A 20,211-nucleotide genomic window follows, 5' to 3' on the forward strand; every position below is an offset into this window, starting at 1 on the left:
AGGGAAGATACCAAGCAGCAAGAACAGGAAAGCACTGGCCATCACAATAGTGCATCACTCAAACTTGCTGAACGCACAGAGATTGATGGAAGAATGACTTTTCCCGCACAGAAAGACAGGGATCAGGAAGGGAATGTTTTCAACAGAAACCAGTACTCTGGGAGTATTTCAAAATCATTAACTGAGAGAAAGAGATAAAGGAGGGAAAAAAGGAGAATCTTACTCTGAAAGTTCTCCATTAAAAAGCTCATTTGCTCCTGCTTCTGACTAATCACAAACAAAAAGCATATTAATTACAGAGACTACTGCAACTGAAAGCCAAGCATGGTCTTAATTAAACTTCAAAAAATAGTAAGAGACTCATCAACAATCTAGTAGTGTAAGAAAACTGAAGCTGGGCAAATGACAATCATGCAGACCTAAAGAGAAAAAAAAAAAGAGGGACTGTTAAAATGCTGGTATTTATCTGCCCCTGGCAGATATCTCACCCCACTGCAGCTTCTTCAGCCTTTTAAAATTCACGTGACACATTTCAATTAGATTTTAATTTGTCAGCAGCCACTTAATTACATTAGAAGAAGAGTGCAGGTATGTAAAATATATGGCATATTGTAAAACTGGAAGACATCAGACAATTTCTGCTTCTGAATTATTTTTTTTTTAAATTTTTTTTTTTAAACCTTCCCAATAAATCAGTTTGCCAATACACTCTCACTCCTTTGGGATTCAGTGGCAGCAATACAAAATGCAAGATCAGCAAATTATTAAAATACTGATGTAGTAACTCAGAGCTGAGCAACTAATGAGCTGTAAAGTTCACTTCTAAAAGCAGGACACTCATACATTAAACACGTCCACAGTATTTTCACTGTTCATTATAAATATTAATTTGGAGTTGTAAGGTGAACTATGCAAAATAAAATTAAACTGCCATGGATTCTGATAACGCTGCTTTTAAGAATCAGCTTTCTTTGGAATAATGTACAGTAACTAAGGATTTAACTTTGATAACTTTAGCATTAAAATGTATTTTTGCGTCAATGAAAGATGAGCAGAAAAAGACAGATTATTTTAAATTTACCACACAAACTGAACTCCTACTCACATTGCAAAACTAATCCAAAATTACCATAAATTAAGGCTACTTTAAATAAAGGTAAAAATACAGAAAGCCATTGATCATTCACATACGCAACAATTATAACATTCCTTCAAGGAAAACAAACACCAGATCTTTACTGCAGCACAGGTTATGATGTGTTTCATTCATCACATGTTCTTCCCCTCTGATAAAGACAGACAACGTAGTTTGTAGAAATGTTGATGAGTAGAAGAAACCAACTACATATTAGATAGGTTTCTCCTGCCCACAAACTTGCCAATTCCTTGTGGTGTACTAAGTCTCGAAGCAGGAGTGAACACAACACAAAAGCCTATACTATGTAAAATAGAGAAGACATCGTCCATGCTGCAAGAATTTCCAAAATAGGTATTTAAGTGACAGTACCTATCTAAAAGCAGTAAATTATATGATCAAATGCTTATCCCACTTCTCCTGAACTTTGTCCTTTGTGCTTAGCAAAGATGGGCACGCCTGAACCTCACTGATAATTTATTGAAGGTTGTGAAGCAAAGGCTTGATAAAGGCTAGAAAAAGAGACTAGTAAGTAACACAACCAAACATTTCTTTCAAGCTGATTAGAAGCCAAAACACATTACTGAGCTCATTCAAAGAGTATAATATTTTAGAGAAAGTTATATCTGCAAACTTGTAAGACTCGGTATTTGCCCCAACATACAAAAACTGTGGAGAGGGAAACAGGTAACTTAATAAAACATACCACAGTGTGTCTCCCATGTGGAAATTTATTCATCTGCATAGTTAAATAACTCCTTTACTGAACTATATGTGAATCTCAGTAAGTTTACCTAAGACATGAACATCTGGCAACACAGAAGTGTCAATAAGAAAAACTGAAACATTAAACTGAAGAATGTATTAACCTCGCAAGCATGATCATAGAGGGCAGAAGCTAATAAAAAAAAAAAAAGGAGCAAAATAAACTTGATTATAGATACCTATAAAGTGAGTAACATGGAGAATGAAAAATTCAGATAAAATCCACTGGAAAAATGTTAAACTATTAATTACAAAGAAAACAACTTTGGATGGAAAGACTCCAACATGAAAACTACAAACCTTTGCTTTAGGCTAGGATGTTTTCTCAATTATATGGATGCTGGACTTTATTTTGACCTGTAATACCACTCCTATGTTCTAATGGCTTTCCAAAACAATCAAAACCCCACTCCCTCCTGTAACACCAAAAAAGCCTGATTTTACTGTGAATCACAAACACTTGATTCAAAATGGTGATATTAATATGCTACAGCACACAGGACATTTTAGTAGTGGCTTTAAGAATACTGGTCTCCTCCTGAATCTGATTACTACATACAAGAAAAGTTGATCTCCCTCTGACACATCTGTAAATTAAAATTCAATTGTTCTTCAATATATTGTCAGGACTGATAACAGACTCTGAAAATAACTAGTTTTAATATATTTTCCAAAATAGGGAAGATGAGTCTGTACAGAGTTAGATGCAATTAGGATATTACTGTTGATATACTACAACTCCCATCCAAGAGGAAATGCCAATTCATTGAAATAAAAAATATAAAAATAATGGTCCTTCACAAGTAGTACTTTTAAAGGTTTTCTTTCAACAAAGGCTTTTACATTTTCCGTCCAAAACAGATATTTACCTTAAAAAATTCTGTCAATCAGAAAAGATTTTTATTTTCTCCTCTTCTTAAAAAAAAACAACTTTCATAGATATTTGGTGTATTTGGTTTTTGGTATGCCAGTTGGGAGCTGTACTAGATGACCTCTAGAGGTCCCTTCCAACTGACAATTCTGTGAAATTTCTGGATTTCAAACTGTTTCAGAATGGGAATGATCTTAAGTCCTAGAATTTGCTCAAAACACAGATCTACATATTTTACTCTTCAAAACTCAAGGTAATTCCATGCTCAACTAGTTCTTAACTTAGCAAATATATTAATGAAGACCATGAAAGTGTTTACATACAATTACATCTCTCTTTTTTTTTGAGCATATTGATGTTTTTAATGCATTTTTAATGTTTTGTTTTTTAATATATTGCCCATTAATATATAGCCCAGGCTTCTTTACTTGTGCTAACTCTCAAATCAGAATTACTTTCATTGCTTGAAAGATTTATTTCTTCTAAAAGCCAAAGGAACAAGTAGAAAGGAAGCAAAATGTAAATAATTAAAAGCTAGATGTGGAAACCAAGAACTACTATTCTATAAATGCTAACTCAAATGAACTAAAGCTCTGTCAGGCACCGCTCCTCATATGCTGAATGCTCAGAGTCTCCAAGGTGGTCAAAAAGATCAATTTTCCACTTTGCAGAAACCTGGAAGCCACTATTATAAAAGGGTATCTGTGGAACAATGCTCTTCTTTTAAATGAAAAGTTGTCAGGATTACATGATCTGACTGCAAGTAACTTGCAATGAACAGGAACAGCAACCAGCAGGAAACACTGCCAGACAGCAGCAAAGGGAATTAACAGCTAGAGGCTACACACGGAGCCACAGTTTCACTGCAGCATCCATTCTGTGTCTAGCAGCCTCCGAGCTTTAAACTGCTGAAGGGCTTGCCAATCTCACTAGAAGCATATGGCTGAGAAGAATATTGGTTTTGAGCAAACAACTATCAAAAGGCTTAATTTAAGTCTCTACCTCCACTCTTTTTTGCAAAAGAAGTTTTACCAAAACTTACCTCTGGGTACTTCAGTTTTAAAGTTTTATGCATTTCTCGGAAGCGACTGTACCGCCTGAATACTGTCCATGTCTCATCCAGGACTGTTATCTGTATCAGACAATATAAAAAGAAGAAACAGAAGTAATACCACACAACACACAAGACTAAAACCTGTGCAGTATACAAGCTTATCAGATTAAAATGGACAATTCTTAGTTCCCTTAAATCCATAAGCTTTTATAGATTTACCTAATTTTTTATTTCATTATAGAAACAGGACTGCATTTAATAAGGAGCACTGATTGAAACACAAAAAATTCAGTGCATTTATTCATTAATTCCAGAGTCATTCAACAAGGATGTAAACATGTTAAAATACCCCTGCGGTTACTTGGTGCAGCTATACAGCTCTCAGCATGAAAATCAGTGGTTGTTCCATTAATGAATGAAGCAAAAGTGTAGTGTAGCCTCTCTATATATTCATAGAAATGTGTATTCTCGTATATATATACATGATTAATAAATTGCCCATTTCTTGGACACACAGAGTTCATTACCAGACAGAATGGTATTTCAATTTATAGAGTAAAAAATTATATATGCCAGCTTTCACTAGAAGATATTCCCTTAAAAGACTCTCGACCTGTGATATGAATAAGTTGTTGAGTATTTATACTGCAGGTTTCATTAAAATCAACAGAATTACTCCAGTCAATAAAGCACATAGCAACAGGAGCAAAGGGGGGGGGGCAAGCCAAACTTATCAGTTATTCACCAAAGCCTCACTGGAACTGAGAAAACAACAAAAATTTCCAAGAAAGAAAATTTTTCACTGTCTGAGATTAGACAAAATGACAAATTCTTGAGTGGGTCATAATACTATCATGACTGGAGGCTTTGATTGTCCAAGTTTTTCTGTAGCTCTGGTGCTCCAAGAGGCAATGCTGCAGGAAAAGGTGGGCATTTTTCTACATGAACTAACAGACCTGGAGAAAGCCAACTGGCACTGCCTAAATCCGAGAAGACTTGCTTCTTTAATCTAAAAGGCCCAACATGATATTACCTCTGCCTAGCTATGACTTAATGTGCAAATATAAAAAACCAAGTATTTTTATAAAACACATTTCACAAAGACACAGGCTTTTTAATGTTAAAGTAACTTTTAAAATTAACTAGTTCACTCATTATTGAGTGTATCAGAAAGTTGTGAAGGTAAAGTTGCAATGGAGCAGGATAACCAAGTAGGAGAAAAAGAAACCAAAGCAACAAAGCCAGAGGAAACCAGCGTCCAAGCACAGTTGTTGACAACTGCTACCTTGTGATGGTAACAAGCTCATCTCTGGTCTGCCTTTCCCTATCCCTGCTGCCTTTGCAGTACACAGAACAGGGAAATTAGGGGAAAGTGTCTTAAGACACGAGGAACTAGGTTTTGGGGTGGTTCTTTTCCTATTTTTACCTCTATTTTAAGTACAAAATGCAAGTAAAGAAAACTGGCCTTACAAAAACTTTAAAAAAATACTACAGCATAAGTGCTTCTAGCACATCTCCGCAATGCAAATTCATTATTTCTTATAAAATTCATTTCTTGTGTCAGCAATAGGCTTGACTGCTACCAGGAGGCCTGTACGATGGACTATAATCCCTCCATATACTGTTAACAGTTTCTCTAGCTCTACAAACGTTGAATGGATTTAACATACATAGGCAAATTTAACAAAAAAAAAAAGTGACATTTTAGGAATATACATATGAAACTGATCTCAATTAACCAATTAACAATTTTGTTCTTTAAAGAAAAGTGCTTTGTGGTTTCAGTGTTCAAGTAAATGTCTGAGGGCAATAGATAATCATAAAGATGTTATTCATTCCTGCTTTTTTTTTTTTGCTTTAATTCTGCATTTTAATAGTTCTGAGTTGTGAAATGTTGCTGTGATAAATTCATTTGTACATGATCTTTATTCAAAAGTGACCTCTTTTTTCCCCTAGGGTTTTCACAGAAGCATGCCTTTAGGGGAGCAGGTTCAGCACAAAGCATCCAGGACTCTTCAGCTGCACGGCCTGGGGGGGAGCATGTATGTCAGCTTATCATTCAGGTTGTCAGCTGTGCATCTGGCAGCTGTCTAGGTGATAAAATGGTACCAAAATTACCTAAATCAAATTGCCTGCAGCCAATTATTTATTAGCCTTCTCCTACCAAGTTTAATAACTTGTTAGAGATGGTCAGGAAAGAAAAGAGCAAAGCCATATATTCTTGCTGCCTATATTCCCTGGTGGCTCTGCTTGACCTGACTCAGGGCCTATAATCCTCTTAATTTACTTTCCTGATTCTTGTAATGAGAGTAGCAGGGAATACACTGCAAAATTTTACTGTTGTTACTGCTGGTATTATTGGAAACTTAATTTCAAACTGAACAAAGTTTCAACCAGTCCCCAAAGCTCAACAATAAGGTTATTAGGATCAATAGGAGAACTACAGTCCATCAGGCAGAGCAAGAGCATTTCCAGAACAGGGCCTTTTACTTCTGATCCAACCAGTTTGGGCTGGGATTCTTTTCTTCCATTTAAAAAAAGCTGTATGACAGACCATAAATGCTTTATACATATGGGACTGAAATATATGTAGACCTTTTAAAAAGTAGAAAGCAAAGCAAATTTGGAAAACCCTTTCCTTTTTACTTGTAATTGGCTAGTATAGTAATTAGAGTATTTTCTTAAAAAAAATAAAATATATATATATGGTTGAGTAAATCTTTAAGAAGGTTTTCAAAATACTCTTATCTGGACACTTAGGCAAATCTAGATTTGACTCAGAATTGTGACAACTGTATTAAAGCACACCATTTCCTATGTAAAACTTAGAAATTTGAAATGAGATTCTACAGTCCTTATCTTTTCTTTTGCATGATGACCGACAGAAAATAACCCAACACATATTCAACTTATTTAATTGTAAAACATGCAACAGAATTTGTTCCCCTTCTGCCCCATAGAAATAGAAATAAAACCATAGGGGAAAGAAAAAAGAAACAAATATTCCACTTGATTGTGAAGCAATCAGAAAGAACAGAACATGCTCACCTCACTTAACTGGGCTGGTTAAACAGTCTACATTGAGAAAATTTGTATTCCTATAAACAGACCTTGATGAAACTGTTCATCATCTGAAAAGCTAAAACTTGCAACATACTAAGAGATTTATGCAAACAAGTTTATTTGAATATATTTTTAAAAATAATTATTGACATTATTAAACCAAGAGAGTTAAGGAAAGATCAGGCTTCTTTTTTCTACATTAGGTAGATAACTATGTATCAATGAGCACTGCTTCTGCTTTACTTCAATTCTGCAATTGGTCACCGAGCTGAGAAAGAAATTTTTAATAGAAAGATGGACATTTTGTGCAGACCCATCACAGCATTTGGCTGAACAGAACTGTGACCAGACCTGGAGAAAAGCACTGATTTGGGGTCCATCTGCCTGGATCTTCCCCTGTAGAAAACACAAAGATGACTGAAAGGCACAAGAAACAGAAGAAAAGCAAGTTTTGAAATAATATAAAATAGGTTAAATAAAAGGAGAGAACTCAGAAAAATGAGGGAAAGCTGAATAAAATCAAGAAGGCTTATCTACAACTTTCCCTCCTGTCAGAGCATCCCCTGCAGGGCTGTGCTTGATTCCAGGCTTTGCTGCCATCACCTGCTCTCAGGAGACTCTGCATGCCTCTAAGTGAGCTGGAGTTCTCTCTTGCACGCTGCCTGGCTTCTCCTTCTGCCATCCACAGGCACTGTCTGTAGCAGATGCCGATGGCCTTACTGATGCAAAAGCTCTTTCCACATACTGCTTCTAGCACAGCCTTTTCTTAATATTCCACATATCACAATTACATGAAAGGAAGTGGAGAATGCAAGAAGCCTTCTCGTCCTCTAAGTCAGTTCCAACATAAGTATGTTTAGATCTGATTAAGCTACTACTCCTTCATCATGTTTTTAAAGACAACATTTAAAACTGTCACTCAAGTGGAAGTTTCTTTGGAAATGTCTATTCATACCGAATACTTAATAGCAGACCAGCACAAAAAGCTCCATGACATCTCTTGCTGCAAAAAGTGAAGGTGCTACCTTAACTCTAATAAAATATAGGTTTGTTTCTATTTTAAACTCTCCAATAGGTTCTCATTGGAGTCACCCAACATCTTAAGTAGGATCCATATTGAGTAGAAGAATCTGGGTCAACAGATCAATTATGCTGGCCCCTTCCCAAAAGTTACATGTCAAGATAGACAAAATGCTGAACCTGCACTAAAAGAATGTATTTTTGGATGGTATGTTAGGTTTGAAAGACTTACAAACTGAATGTGATGCTGTCAAGAAAAGTGGAAATCACACTCTCTCCTTTGTCATATAAAGGAATTAATCTTTACTTTTTCATGGCACAAAAAGAAATGTAGATATTTGTCTTGTATATAAATTTGTTATATTTGTTCCTCTATACAGCAGTATGCCAGGATTTCACTACAAATACAATTACTAGAAACATCTGCTGGAAAAAAACACTTCTGAGATACCTAGAACTTAAAGTTTTACAATTCAACTCAATCATCCCTTGTCCCTTTGTCAGATTTTAAAGTGCTGTTATGTCCACTATCCATGGTCCCAAGACCAAGAAGAACCTTGGTGAAGAAAGCTTATTTGGGAGCTGGTAAAGGAAACGAGATTAACAATGTCCCAGCCCTTCCCCAAAACTGACACATATCCTGGCAAGAGATCACCTGACAATAAACTTGAACAGTGTAAAGCATGGCTGAAATAAGGAATTATTTCAACAACTGACATTGTATCCTGATCCATCAAGAAGAAATTAAATAAAAATATTCATCTTTTCTCCTCCTTGCTCTGTCTTCCTACTTTCCTAATTTTTAAGGCAAAAAAAAAATTAAAAAGCCCCCACAATACCACATATTCTGATTTTCCATAAAAAAAAATAACAGCAGCTAAAGATTAATACAGATCAAATTAGAGCTGGGAGCTCTCCAGGGGAAAAGCTTAACATAGAGAAGTTTGTGGAAGGTCTGTAGATTGTAGCTTGGAGTCAAATCCTGACTACAGCAAAAGCAGCCCACTGTGACATAGAGGGGATCTGGAGGTAGTGGAAAAAGCATAAACAGTTGATCGATTTGTGTAAAGGAATAACCGAAACATCCCAAAGACAACCAAATTAATGTTGTTAGGAGCATCAATAAAAATATTTAGTGGTCTAAGGAAGTTGACAGCAATGGAAGACAATTATCAAAGTGATAGCCCATTTCCTACCCCATATGTTAGCCATTTCTTTGCTTTGAACTTCATAAAAGCAGCGATTTCTTTTAGAGGAAGCCTAGACATGGCATAGGAAGGAGAGAAAAGATTGTACCGGCAAGTACAACATGGCTCTTAGCCAAAGCATCCACTCATTCCATGCTATTATTGAGGATAGGCTGCAAGCCTTGCTTCTCACAGAAATAAAAGACAAGCCACAGAACTGCAGGAGCCTAGTTTCATATGTGTTTGTATAACTCCTTGATCTAACCACCTGTTCTTTCCGGTCTCCCCACTTCCCAACATTTTTCTTCTATTACATTTACTTCCAGGTAAGTCCAAGTCTTCCTGCACATATTCTTCAACTGTCCCTTCACCCTATGATCTTGCAGGGTTTTAGGGATGAAGAGAGAATACTTGGAAAAAAAAGCCTTACTTACTAAAAAGAAAGTATCTTTTACATGTATTTACCCTCACTAACCATTACCCAGTTTAGTAAATCCCATGTACTGAAAATAGTTGGTGGCTAGAACAATCTTTGGTGAAGTTTTGCATGTGCTTACTCTTCTCTCAGCATCTGTATGGCTCTGGGCTTTCACTGGCCCCAGAAAATTTGAAGGTCAAAAGGCAAAGAGAAGTATTCCATCCACAAATTGTCCAGTATGTTTTGAGATTAAAATTTAATCAGCTCAAACAGAGCTAAGATTGCCCATCTTAATAAAACTCTTTGTAAAAGAGAATATGAGCATAGCTCAAAATCAATCCTGCAGACTGCGAGGGCAGGTCACTCCTTCAACTTACACCAGCTAACGAAGCATCTGGCAGCACATTCAGCCAAGCAGGCTGCCAATTTTGTCTCTGATGCCATGTACATCAGTTACGCTACATGTCCACATGCACTGAGAGCACATTTCCAATTAGACTTCACATCTTGCTTTGAAAAAACACTGGCTTAGTACCAGAGGAAACATAATTAATATTTATTTCCCCTCCCCCCCCCCTGCAGCATTTCTGCACAGAAGATTGACTGAGGAAGCCACTGCCGCTAGAATGGGAGAGGAAGCACGTAACAGTTTGGAGAAGCAAGACCTTGGAAAAGCAGGGTGGAAAGAATCAGAACAGCAATGAGCCTGAAAGGAATCAAGCCTTTGTTGTGGATATGGGAAAAATATTCTAATTATGCTTTCATTACTACAGATAAATAATGCAACTCTAAGAGTTTTCCACAACTGACACTCGCATCTCAATAAAGGGCTTCCCTATAACCAATATGCATTTAATCCTCAACTCTGCAACACTTTCAACTGAATTATTTGATACTGAATCTGGAACTGCTCATGCCATGAGTGTGACCACCAACCTCCTGTGAACAATCAATACACTTGGAAAATACCTGTCTGTAGTATCTTGTATTCTGCATTCCTTCTCACTACTCCTCTAATTTAACAGTAGCAGGGTCACATAGACAACAGAAAGAAACAGAACCAAAAAACTGAACTTAGTGGAACAAAAGCTACATTTCATAGGGACTAATAAGATGGTTTCTGGAGAACCTGCAGATTGTCAGATACGTTTCCAGCTGCTGTTTCCATCTTTGTTAACTGTGATGCTGTCACAGTGAGCATCGACATCTGAACAGAGCAAACTAGGAATTATTTTTTAAACAAAGGGCATTTTTCTATTATTACTACTACTATGATGCTACTGTTGTACAAATGCAAGCAACATACATACAGAGACCCCAAATATTAAGGATAAACAACTGAAAAGCACTTACCTTTATTTCAAACTCATAGTGTTCATCCTTCCCCTGCCCACACAGGACATAGCGTGGAATACTAATTTTAATTGGGTCCTTTAGGTCGTCTGGATTTGCTCCCAGAGAACGACAGACCATCCGCTTTCATGTGCATACCAAATAGGGAGAACAAAGGAAAACCAAAATCACTACATAAGGAAAAAGAGAAAAGAACTTCACTAAAAATGAGAAAATGTTCTTGGCCAGAAAAGCAGGGAAAGAAAAAAAGAGAGAATGGAGAAGGAAGAAATTATTTTTAAATTGAAGGAATTTCTTGAAAACAAGTGGATCTCCTCTTGTAAGCGAGCCCTAGCATTCTGTTATGCATGAAAAAATGGAGGTGACGTAACTTTAACAGTGCTTATTCTTTGAAAATGCATTTTCAGCTTAGATGTGAAAAACAAGGGAAATCAGAAGACTCTGTATGAAGCCTCTTTGAAAAAAATATATTAATCAAGTCTCCACAGCCAGGCATAGGTTTTGTATGTCAGCCCTACACCAAAGGGGCCTACAAGAAAGCTGAGGAGGGATATTTTGCAAGGGCATGTAGTAATAGGACAAGGTGGAATGGTTTTAAGCTGAAAAAGGATAGATTTAGATTAGATATTAGGAAGAAGTTCTTGGCTGTGAGGGTGGTAAGGCACTGACACAGGCTGCCCAGAGAAATTGTGGATGCCCCCTCCCCAGAAGTGTTCAAGGCCAGGCTGGATAGGGCTTGGAGCAACCTGGTCTAGCAGAAGGTATCCCCGTCCATGGTAGGGAGTTGAAACTAGATTATCTTTAAGGTCCCTTCCAAACCAAACCATTCTGTGATTCTATCATTTATAAAACAAACCTGTTTACAGCATTATGCAGTGCTCCAGGGAATCTAAGCAATTCAGAAATCTTAGACTTTTAAATAGAAACTCATTTTTATAGTTAACTAAGATATCCATAACACAATAATCCATTGTCAGAACAATTCCTATTCTTTTATTTAAATTGCATATAATAAACAGAAAACTCAACTAGGATAAATTTGCATGGTTTGGACAAAAAGGTATAAAAGGTATTTGCAATGAGGGTACATATTTTTGCAACTGAAATACAAGCACTTTGCAGTGACGGTGTCCAAAAGTGTGTTTGTATTTAGTGATGCTATCCCTCATTTATATAGACACTGTATCCTCAACATTTCAAGCATTTTCAATCCCTTAGCTACCACAAGACATGTGGCTTGGTCAAAATTATTCAGGCTTGACCAACACTCTCCCAATACTAAAATGTAGCTCTCACTTCTGCTCACTGACACTTGGTCTCTCTGTAGCATCCCCTGGTGACATGTGATGCTATGTAGGGGAGGAAAGTTTGAAACTCATTCATAAATACCTCTCTCAATACTGCCTGTTACAGACAGCTTTTTGGCAGCCTTTTTGCCTGGCTCTTGAGAAGGGAAGGCTGTTATTTCATTACTAGTCAATTATAAATGCCAGTGTCATTTCTCCTAATGTTAGCATTAAGAGTAGTGAAAAAGAAAATACAATAAAAATGAATTTTAGTTTCAACTAACTGACTTTAGCTAGAAAAGGTTTTCCACAAGTTTCTTTTATATTAAAAAAACCAACAGTTTGTGTTTGAATTGAAAAAAAACTTTGTTTACACACAAAAAAATATTTTCCCCTCTCCATTTTGATCTTCTTTCACTGCTTCCCATGTTACTGGCCTTTCAACTAGAACTCATTTCTGGCATGTAAAAACATAAGCAATTCTTTCCCCAGGGGAAAGAGGTGTTCATTGCCTTGACAATAAGATAATCTGTTTCAAAACAAGAATAAAACCATAAAGTCACTCTTAAAGCCACCTCTGTCAACATGTAATTTATTGGCAGTCATTTTCAGAGAACTATTACAAATAGCTAATAGTCAGGGAGGAAAATAATCTCAAACAAATTGTTGTGAAAAACACGCCCTAATACATTAAATAATGTTCTCTAGTCATGAACATCGATCATTATGTTACATTTAATTTACAGTAGAATAAAAGATATTGCTGTGAAGTGCAGAATACCAATCAAGCCAAATTTGAAAACAAACACAAAAGAGGAAACTCATGTTATCTGGAACATACACCAACACATAAATTTGGGGTATAATCTGAAGAGGCATTATTTGCAGGAATGTGCTGTCATTTAGCAGCTTTGATTGACTCAGCCCTCCCAGATAGTGCCACTCAATGTTAACTTTCAACAAGGCTCAGAAGACATGCCTTGGTGATGCCAGTGAGGGAGCCACTCTTGAACTGGACTGACATGAGGTTATGCTTCAATTCATAGTTACTCCACCTTCTGTGAAGTATTTGTGTATACTCTTTTTAGAAAACAAAAACTTTACCTCAAAATTAATATGACATATTTTGCTCACCTTTGGACTTTCTTAAGGTAGCAGAAAGTTTTATTATGATTAAAAAACCCCTTGATTCTCCATCTAAACCAACATTGATCCTTCCAGACACAACTTTCTCATCCAATGCAAGTTATTTCTTTCTAAATCCCACATGAATTACATTATCCTTTCTTAACATATGGCAAGAACAAATGGGAAATGTTCTTATACTAGTAGAGAGACTGAAGTCTAACTCTGTCTAGTAGAAGATTGCACCTCTACTGGCAATATGCTTACAGAATTTAGAATTTCAGATTAGACACCACTGTTTTTTCTGCCAAGGACCATCTTCCTCAAACAAGGCAGATGGCACACTCAGGCAGCAGGATTCAAAAGGTATTAAGCTTCCTTTACAAGGGAGGAAACAAAAGACGGGAGACAACAATTTATTTATTCTTTGAACAACTGACAGGGGTACTGGTAAAGAATAACCTTGTACTCAGCTAAAAGCAAGCCTCAACTAAGGGAAATCTACTGATGTTCAATAGATCTATTATTTTTTTGAATGTAATATTAAAGAGACTGTAAGAGATGCAATCGCAAAACACCAACAACCGTATTAGTAAGCAAGCAGAAGGGGAAGTCAGGTCAGGCACATTACATGGAGAGAACCCCATGATTAAATATACTCCATCTGGCAGGCAGATCCCCAGTTGCTAACCATCCATTTAACAGCACGAGAAAACTGTACACAAACCATAAACCCCAAAATGTTTGTCCTACCACAGGTATAGTACCATGACCAAAGGTTAAAATGCTATTTACAGCAAAACCAGCACCTATTTAGACCCTTTAACCACATTTATTTTCACATCATGTTTTCCTTAAACACTCACATCAAGCGACTATGAAGACTTACTCTATATTGGATGAGTGCAAGTTAACTTGTACAATATAAATAGGAAAGACAAAGCCATGCATTGCTTCCCTGTACAAAAAGGAAGGGAGGAAGAAATCTAAAAAGAGTATTGGAAGTTCTCTGCATTTTTCTTGTTCAGTTTCATGGCTTCCACATAGCCTACATTTTCCTGGCCATAGGCAAAGGGGGACAAACCCAGGGGAAAAGAGATATGGCAAATGCATTAACTTCTGGCAACTCAGCTAACATGCTTGGAATAAACCAAACACTACTCCTTTTGCACTTGTAACAAAGTTTAATGCAGAAGCTCAATAATCCTTAATGCAAAACTCTGAAGCAGAAGCGAATTGTCAATGCTATTTTTTCCAAAATTTTAAGTATAAAAGCTGTAAACATCCTTAGTATTAAGAACATACCGTGAATGTACCATAGGAACCTAAACATGCCTTATAGTTCAGAAAAAAAGTAGTATTACAGATGTTTTGAAATACTGAGATCAAGGGTATTAAATAAATGAGAAGCATGAAAAATAAAGATACTCTGAAAGATTAAGGAAAAGGCAATCAAAGAGGAATGGAGAAGACACTAATGAAGACAGATAGCAGATGGAGGGAGCCAGAAACACAGCCAAAAAGGAAATCAGAAGGCACAGCTGTAATTATAGTTTTGATCCACCTACCACATAGGATAGAAACATTTAATTTCCTAACTTTCCCTAGTAGATGTATGTACACCACATTAGAGACTCAACAAAGTAAGCACTCAAGTAGTAATCATTTTTGTTAAGATGTCTGTACACACCCTACATTATTCCCTTACAGGCTCAAAAGACTCCTTTGCTTATCGATATTTTAAAAAATATTTATTAGCCTCTTATTTTGAACATATATAAATGTATTTGGATTTCAACACCTAGTCAGATGCATAATTAGCCAAATGGCTTCTTTACTTGAACTGAATGTTAATTTCCAGATTTCTGGAGGGATATGCAAACTGCTTTGAAGAACTGATGGGATGACTGTCAGTTCAGTATTTGTTTCTTCTTCACAGTATTCAGAAAAACCAATTCCTGAATCAGATCCAAGCTTCCTTCTTCTAGAAAACACAAGCTCAATTTTTGTGAAATTATCCTTGTCTGGCAAAACTACACATCGGATATCATTCAAACTGTACAACTGAAGGCCGTCAAATTGTGATTGCTGGCATGAAGCATCTGAAAAGTTAGGTGCAGGATAAATTATATTTTCCCTTAAGAGACCTATATGAGTAGCTGAAAGAACAAGAGCTCTATGCACAGTCTGCTTAGCACACTCTGCTTTCACTGAGGTATACAGCAGTACACGAACGTCACCTAATGAAGGTTTAATACTTCCCATATTTTCATGGAGTAAGTACACCAAATCAGCTAATTCAGTTCTAAATTTACAGGACAATCGTACTCCATTTGAAAACACTAAGTCATTAACTTCTGATGTCCAGTCAAGTGAAAGCTGCATCAAATCATCTTTCAAGAGCTGGTGATTTAAATAAACAGCATCATCCATGCTAGGAATCAAAATGCTCAATATGTCATGGCAAATTCTTTGAGTGAAGCTTTTGTTATAGGTAAATACTGTGAGTAAACCATCTTCAGTGGAACACAGAAGACTAATACTCTGTCCAGCAAAGCCAACTTGAATCTCCTTTATCGTGACAATGGGAACCTCATGAAACATTGCCAAGGAACTCTGGCAGATGTCTTGTTGAACTGATGAAACAACATACAGTACAGAGCTGAACAAAAGCAAGCAAGCAGGTTCTGGATCAGGTGTTCTGGAATTGCCAACAGCGAGCCAATATATACCTTTCAACTCCGCCATTCTAACACAAATTTGAGGAAAAGAACAGGTAAAAAAATCCAGCACTTTTTCCAGAGAACAGACCTGAAGCTTCAAAAAGACATCAGGAAAATGCACAAATTTCTGTCTCAACACAAGGCTGTTTTCCAGCTCTTCATTTTTACAACAGCAAGCAAATCCTTCAGAGGGTTTTCTCACACAGCCATCGGAGATTCCTGCGCTTACAGACATTGCAAAAGCTTCTTTTACAGGGGATTCAGGCTGAATGACATTTTCAGTACGAGTGTTGGTGTCATCAGTAGAGTGGGACATGTCTTGATTCATATCTGGCTTGAAGAATATATTTACCCGCAAGTTTTTTACAAACGGCAGATTTTTAAGTAGTGATACTGCTTGTGTGTATGTCTCACTTCTGTCACACAAACTTCCCAACTCCTTAATTTGTTTAGAAACCATTGTACTGTTGAGCAGCTGGCTACTGGCACCTTTGTAAAGGCAGGAAAGCTTACTGAAAAGATATCCCAAACCATAGGTGTGCCCAGGACTCACATTAAAATGAGAAACTATTGACTTAAAAGAAATCAAATCAGTGGCTTTTTGTGTTGGAAGTGGCGAATTACTAGACTGGTCTTCAATTGGTGTTTGCTCCATCTTAAATGGGCTGTTTTCTTTAGAAGTTATGATCTCAGAATGCACATTAGACTGAGAAAAGAGAAGGCATGATATGCTGTTAAAGCCAGCCTGCTCATTAGCACCCATTAAGGATCCTACAGGAGACAGCCGTTTCAAGTGGGAACAATCAGATTCAGTTCTTGAGCTGTCACAATTCGGAGAAGTAATTATTTTATCGACAAAATGATTGAAATTTTCACCCTTGCAGTGTGAGTAAGCCACATTATTTAAGTTATGACTTTGTAAAGTAGATAAAACATTCTGATACAGAGCATTCTTACTCTTTAAAGTATTAAGATTTTGAGAGTGAATTGAACTACTTTCAATGTCACAACGATAAGCAAAGCTCTCCTGTTCTGAATTACGCCTTTCATTCTCAAACGCCTTCTCTGATGTAAAAGGGCAGGAGATTCTTCCAGAAGTGGAAAATAAATCCCACATCTCTGTGTATTCCTTCTGTCTCTTATGGTCTCTTATTTCTGTGTTTTCTCCACACAACTCAGAAGCACAATTGCCATCTTTAGACATAAATGGAAAGCCATAATGTGGCTGCCACTGCTCACTTTTCTGTTAAAAATTTCAAAAGAAGAAAAGAAACATCTTTATAAAACCTGCTAAATTGAACTTTTCTTAAATTGATGATTGATTTTGATTAGGTTTGTACAAAATCATTCAGGATTGATACGATCATTGTATCAATCTCTCAAAATTGGAGAGAAAAAAAATCCAACAAAAGTGATTGAGGTCTGATTCAGGAATGGTTGATCTTCCCAGCCCCCCATTGCTTTTCCTTTGTACAGTATCCATTTCACTTGGTGTACATTTGCTTTACTCAAAAACTGAAGGAAAGTTGGTGATGCACAAATTTATAAGCTGCAGATGATGAATTTATAAGCCCTTTATTATTTTTAACACATGCACACACAAAAACCCTATACTATCCAAGATAGAGTGAAAAGTCCAACACAGTTTAAAAGCAATAGTGCTAAAGTCCAAAAAAGTCCAAATTAGAGATGTTGCAGTCTTCCTACTATTAAGGTTTAAATCCATAAAGGTATTCGGGATTTACTCACCAAGACAAGCAATGAATTCAAGCAAGCTAGGCCACCAAATACAGTGGGGAGGGGTGTAAGCCTCAGTTTAAAAATACATGCATGAAACCTTCATGACACATACAAATTTGCCCAATGCTGCTTGCTGATATCAGACATCCAGTAGTGAGTTCAGTAGTGAGCCAAAAACATGAAGTGGGATTCTGAATTCAGACAACCTCTCCTCTTTAAATGTTTTTATCCTCTAGAAATCAGGAAAGGGATACTGTTCCAAATCAAGAATCATGACAAAACAAGGAAGAAAAATCCACAAATACCACCATGTCCTTTAAATAAGGAAAAAGCTACACCCAATCTGAAAAAAAAAAATCACTTTAATTCCACCTGGCAAAATACATTGCTGGCTCTATTAGCCATTAATCTTGCTGTGAATTCAAAATTCTAATTATGCAGCTAAACATTAAGAAATTTAATTACAGGGCATGCCATAATTTAAGACAACCATTTCATTCTGACAAATTATGACCTACCTCATACTTCAGCTTGCGCTGAATAGTGCCATTATTAAGCCTCTCATTATCCTAAGAACAAAAAAGGTACAGGTGGTTATTAAGAGTTCCTTTCTTGTGTACGTTCATTTAAAAGTAATTATAGGAAGATATGTTATTTTTAAAAGCAAAAAAAAAAGCTATTTTCTTATTGATATTTATTAAACCACTGGCTCAGAAGTTAATCAACCCAGTCTCTGGATTAATTAGGTCACTAATTTTTAAATGAGCGTTTGTTTGCAAGTACTAACAATTACTTTTTTCTGAATGGAATTTTATCAATGTATTTTACAGACATAAAAATAAGACTTCATTTTATCTGCAACCTTCCTATTGTCATTACTGAACAACGAAACTAAATCAGTGGTTATATATGGTGCACTGAAGGTCATGATTTCCTACCAATCTCCACTCACCTTTAAACTTTCTGTAGACCAGGACAGGCTAGCATCATTATCCTCAGCTTTATGATGAATATTCTGCAGCCTTCTCTGCACTTCTTGTTCAATAAAGGCATTTATCCTTCAAGATATAGAAAATTTAAAAGAAAGCGTACTCTTAGATAAAAATCAGGACAGGCTAAAGAGCTCGTTAAAACACTTATGAACCCTAAATAGAGCAGAACTCTTAACTGGAAGACTTAATGTTAGGCCAGTTTTATCTCTACTTAAGAACCACAGACTTTGGAGCAAGTGTTTATTTAACAGGCAAAGGTTAACAATTAGTTATCACAATTAGACAATTTAATGGACCACAGGTTAAGCCACTGCTATGTGTCCAGCTCTACAGACGAATGACATGAAGGGTAAGAGAGATGCATCTTTAGTTACTTATTGGTTTGCTTTTATCACTTCTGTAATATTGGCAACTAAGGCTAACAAACGTTTGGTCTTCAAACAGAAGGAATGTTCCAAGAGTTGATACTAACAACTGCCTGTATAAATGTAAAAAGAACAGAGAGGAAATCGATTTAAAGTGAGACCAGACAGCTGCCCTGTTAAAAAATGCTTAAGACATTCTCATTTACTTTGTTGCTTTAAGTGCTTATAAAGCAATACCACATAGACTAGTAATTGTAAACACACACACAAAACCAAAACACATTTAAGCCTACAGTTTCACAAAACTCTATTCTGAAACAAATTGCACAGGAGCAACAGATCAGCACTGTTGGTTATTTAAAGTAAAATACAGCAAATTAATTTTATTTCCAGGCTAGACTTGCAGTACAATTACAGTATTTAATTACAATCCAACCCTGGCAGAATGATCTTTCAAAACACATATTTTCTAAAGCTATTGCTTGCATTCACATCAAAATATTGCAAAAATACAGGCTACCTACCTATCATCAACTAGTGGAGCAGCAGGCAGCTGTGGCTTTGTTGAGATGGTAGGGGAAGTGGTATGGGAGAGCCTCTCTTCTAAAGTTCCATTATTTCCTTTCTGACCACCATCACCCTCATATATTTCTTGCTTCAGCTGTTGAATTTCCTGGTCCAGGCTATAAAGAGATGACTTTGTTTGAGAGTTGATTCTCATTGTTCTTATTGGAAATACTGTACTTACACTGGGACGCATGTATGTAAGACTGCACATACTAATATTTACGAAGTTATAAAAATAATAATTGTTATTTAAGCATACTTATATAGGAAATTAGAGATCACATATATATATGAAAACATATTACTACAGCAGTATTAAGTTAAATAAAACAATTTCTGTAACTTCGAATGCAAAAGCTATCTAACTTAGCACATTAAATATTAATTCATAAGTCTTAACCTATCTATTAGGATCACTTGAATTAACTTTCCTCATTAGAGAGCTCTACCAATGACCTCAGTTATTAGCTTCCAGTGTGAAATAAATGAATAAATGGGGGTAGGGAGAACTAAAATCTCAAAATACAGTACTAATCCAAAAAAAAAA

The 20,211-nt window shown here is 36.3% G+C and overlaps 1 protein-coding gene across 1 annotated transcript in view; it reads right to left on the reverse strand.

Moving 5' to 3' along the window:
• Positions 1-20,211, reverse strand: part of KIF16B (kinesin family member 16B) — a 131,375-nt gene that overhangs the window by 39,484 nt on the left and 71,680 nt on the right. Inside the window, exons 20-24 of the mRNA XM_010000183.1 lie at positions 19,622-19,780; positions 18,693-18,798; positions 18,259-18,309; positions 10,867-10,989; positions 3,814-3,903 (exon numbers count right to left, since the gene is read on the reverse strand). Coding sequence (XP_009998485.1) covers positions 3,814-3,903; positions 10,867-10,989; positions 18,259-18,309; positions 18,693-18,798; positions 19,622-19,780 — 529 coding nt within the window. The remainder of the gene's footprint in view (positions 1-3,813; positions 3,904-10,866; positions 10,990-18,258; positions 18,310-18,692; positions 18,799-19,621; positions 19,781-20,211) is intronic.

Source organism: Chaetura pelagica, unplaced genomic scaffold (assembly GCF_000747805.2).
Source record: "Chaetura pelagica isolate M959 unplaced genomic scaffold, ChaPel_1.0 scaffold336, whole genome shotgun sequence".
Taxonomy (NCBI): domain Eukaryota; kingdom Metazoa; phylum Chordata; class Aves; order Apodiformes; family Apodidae; genus Chaetura; species Chaetura pelagica.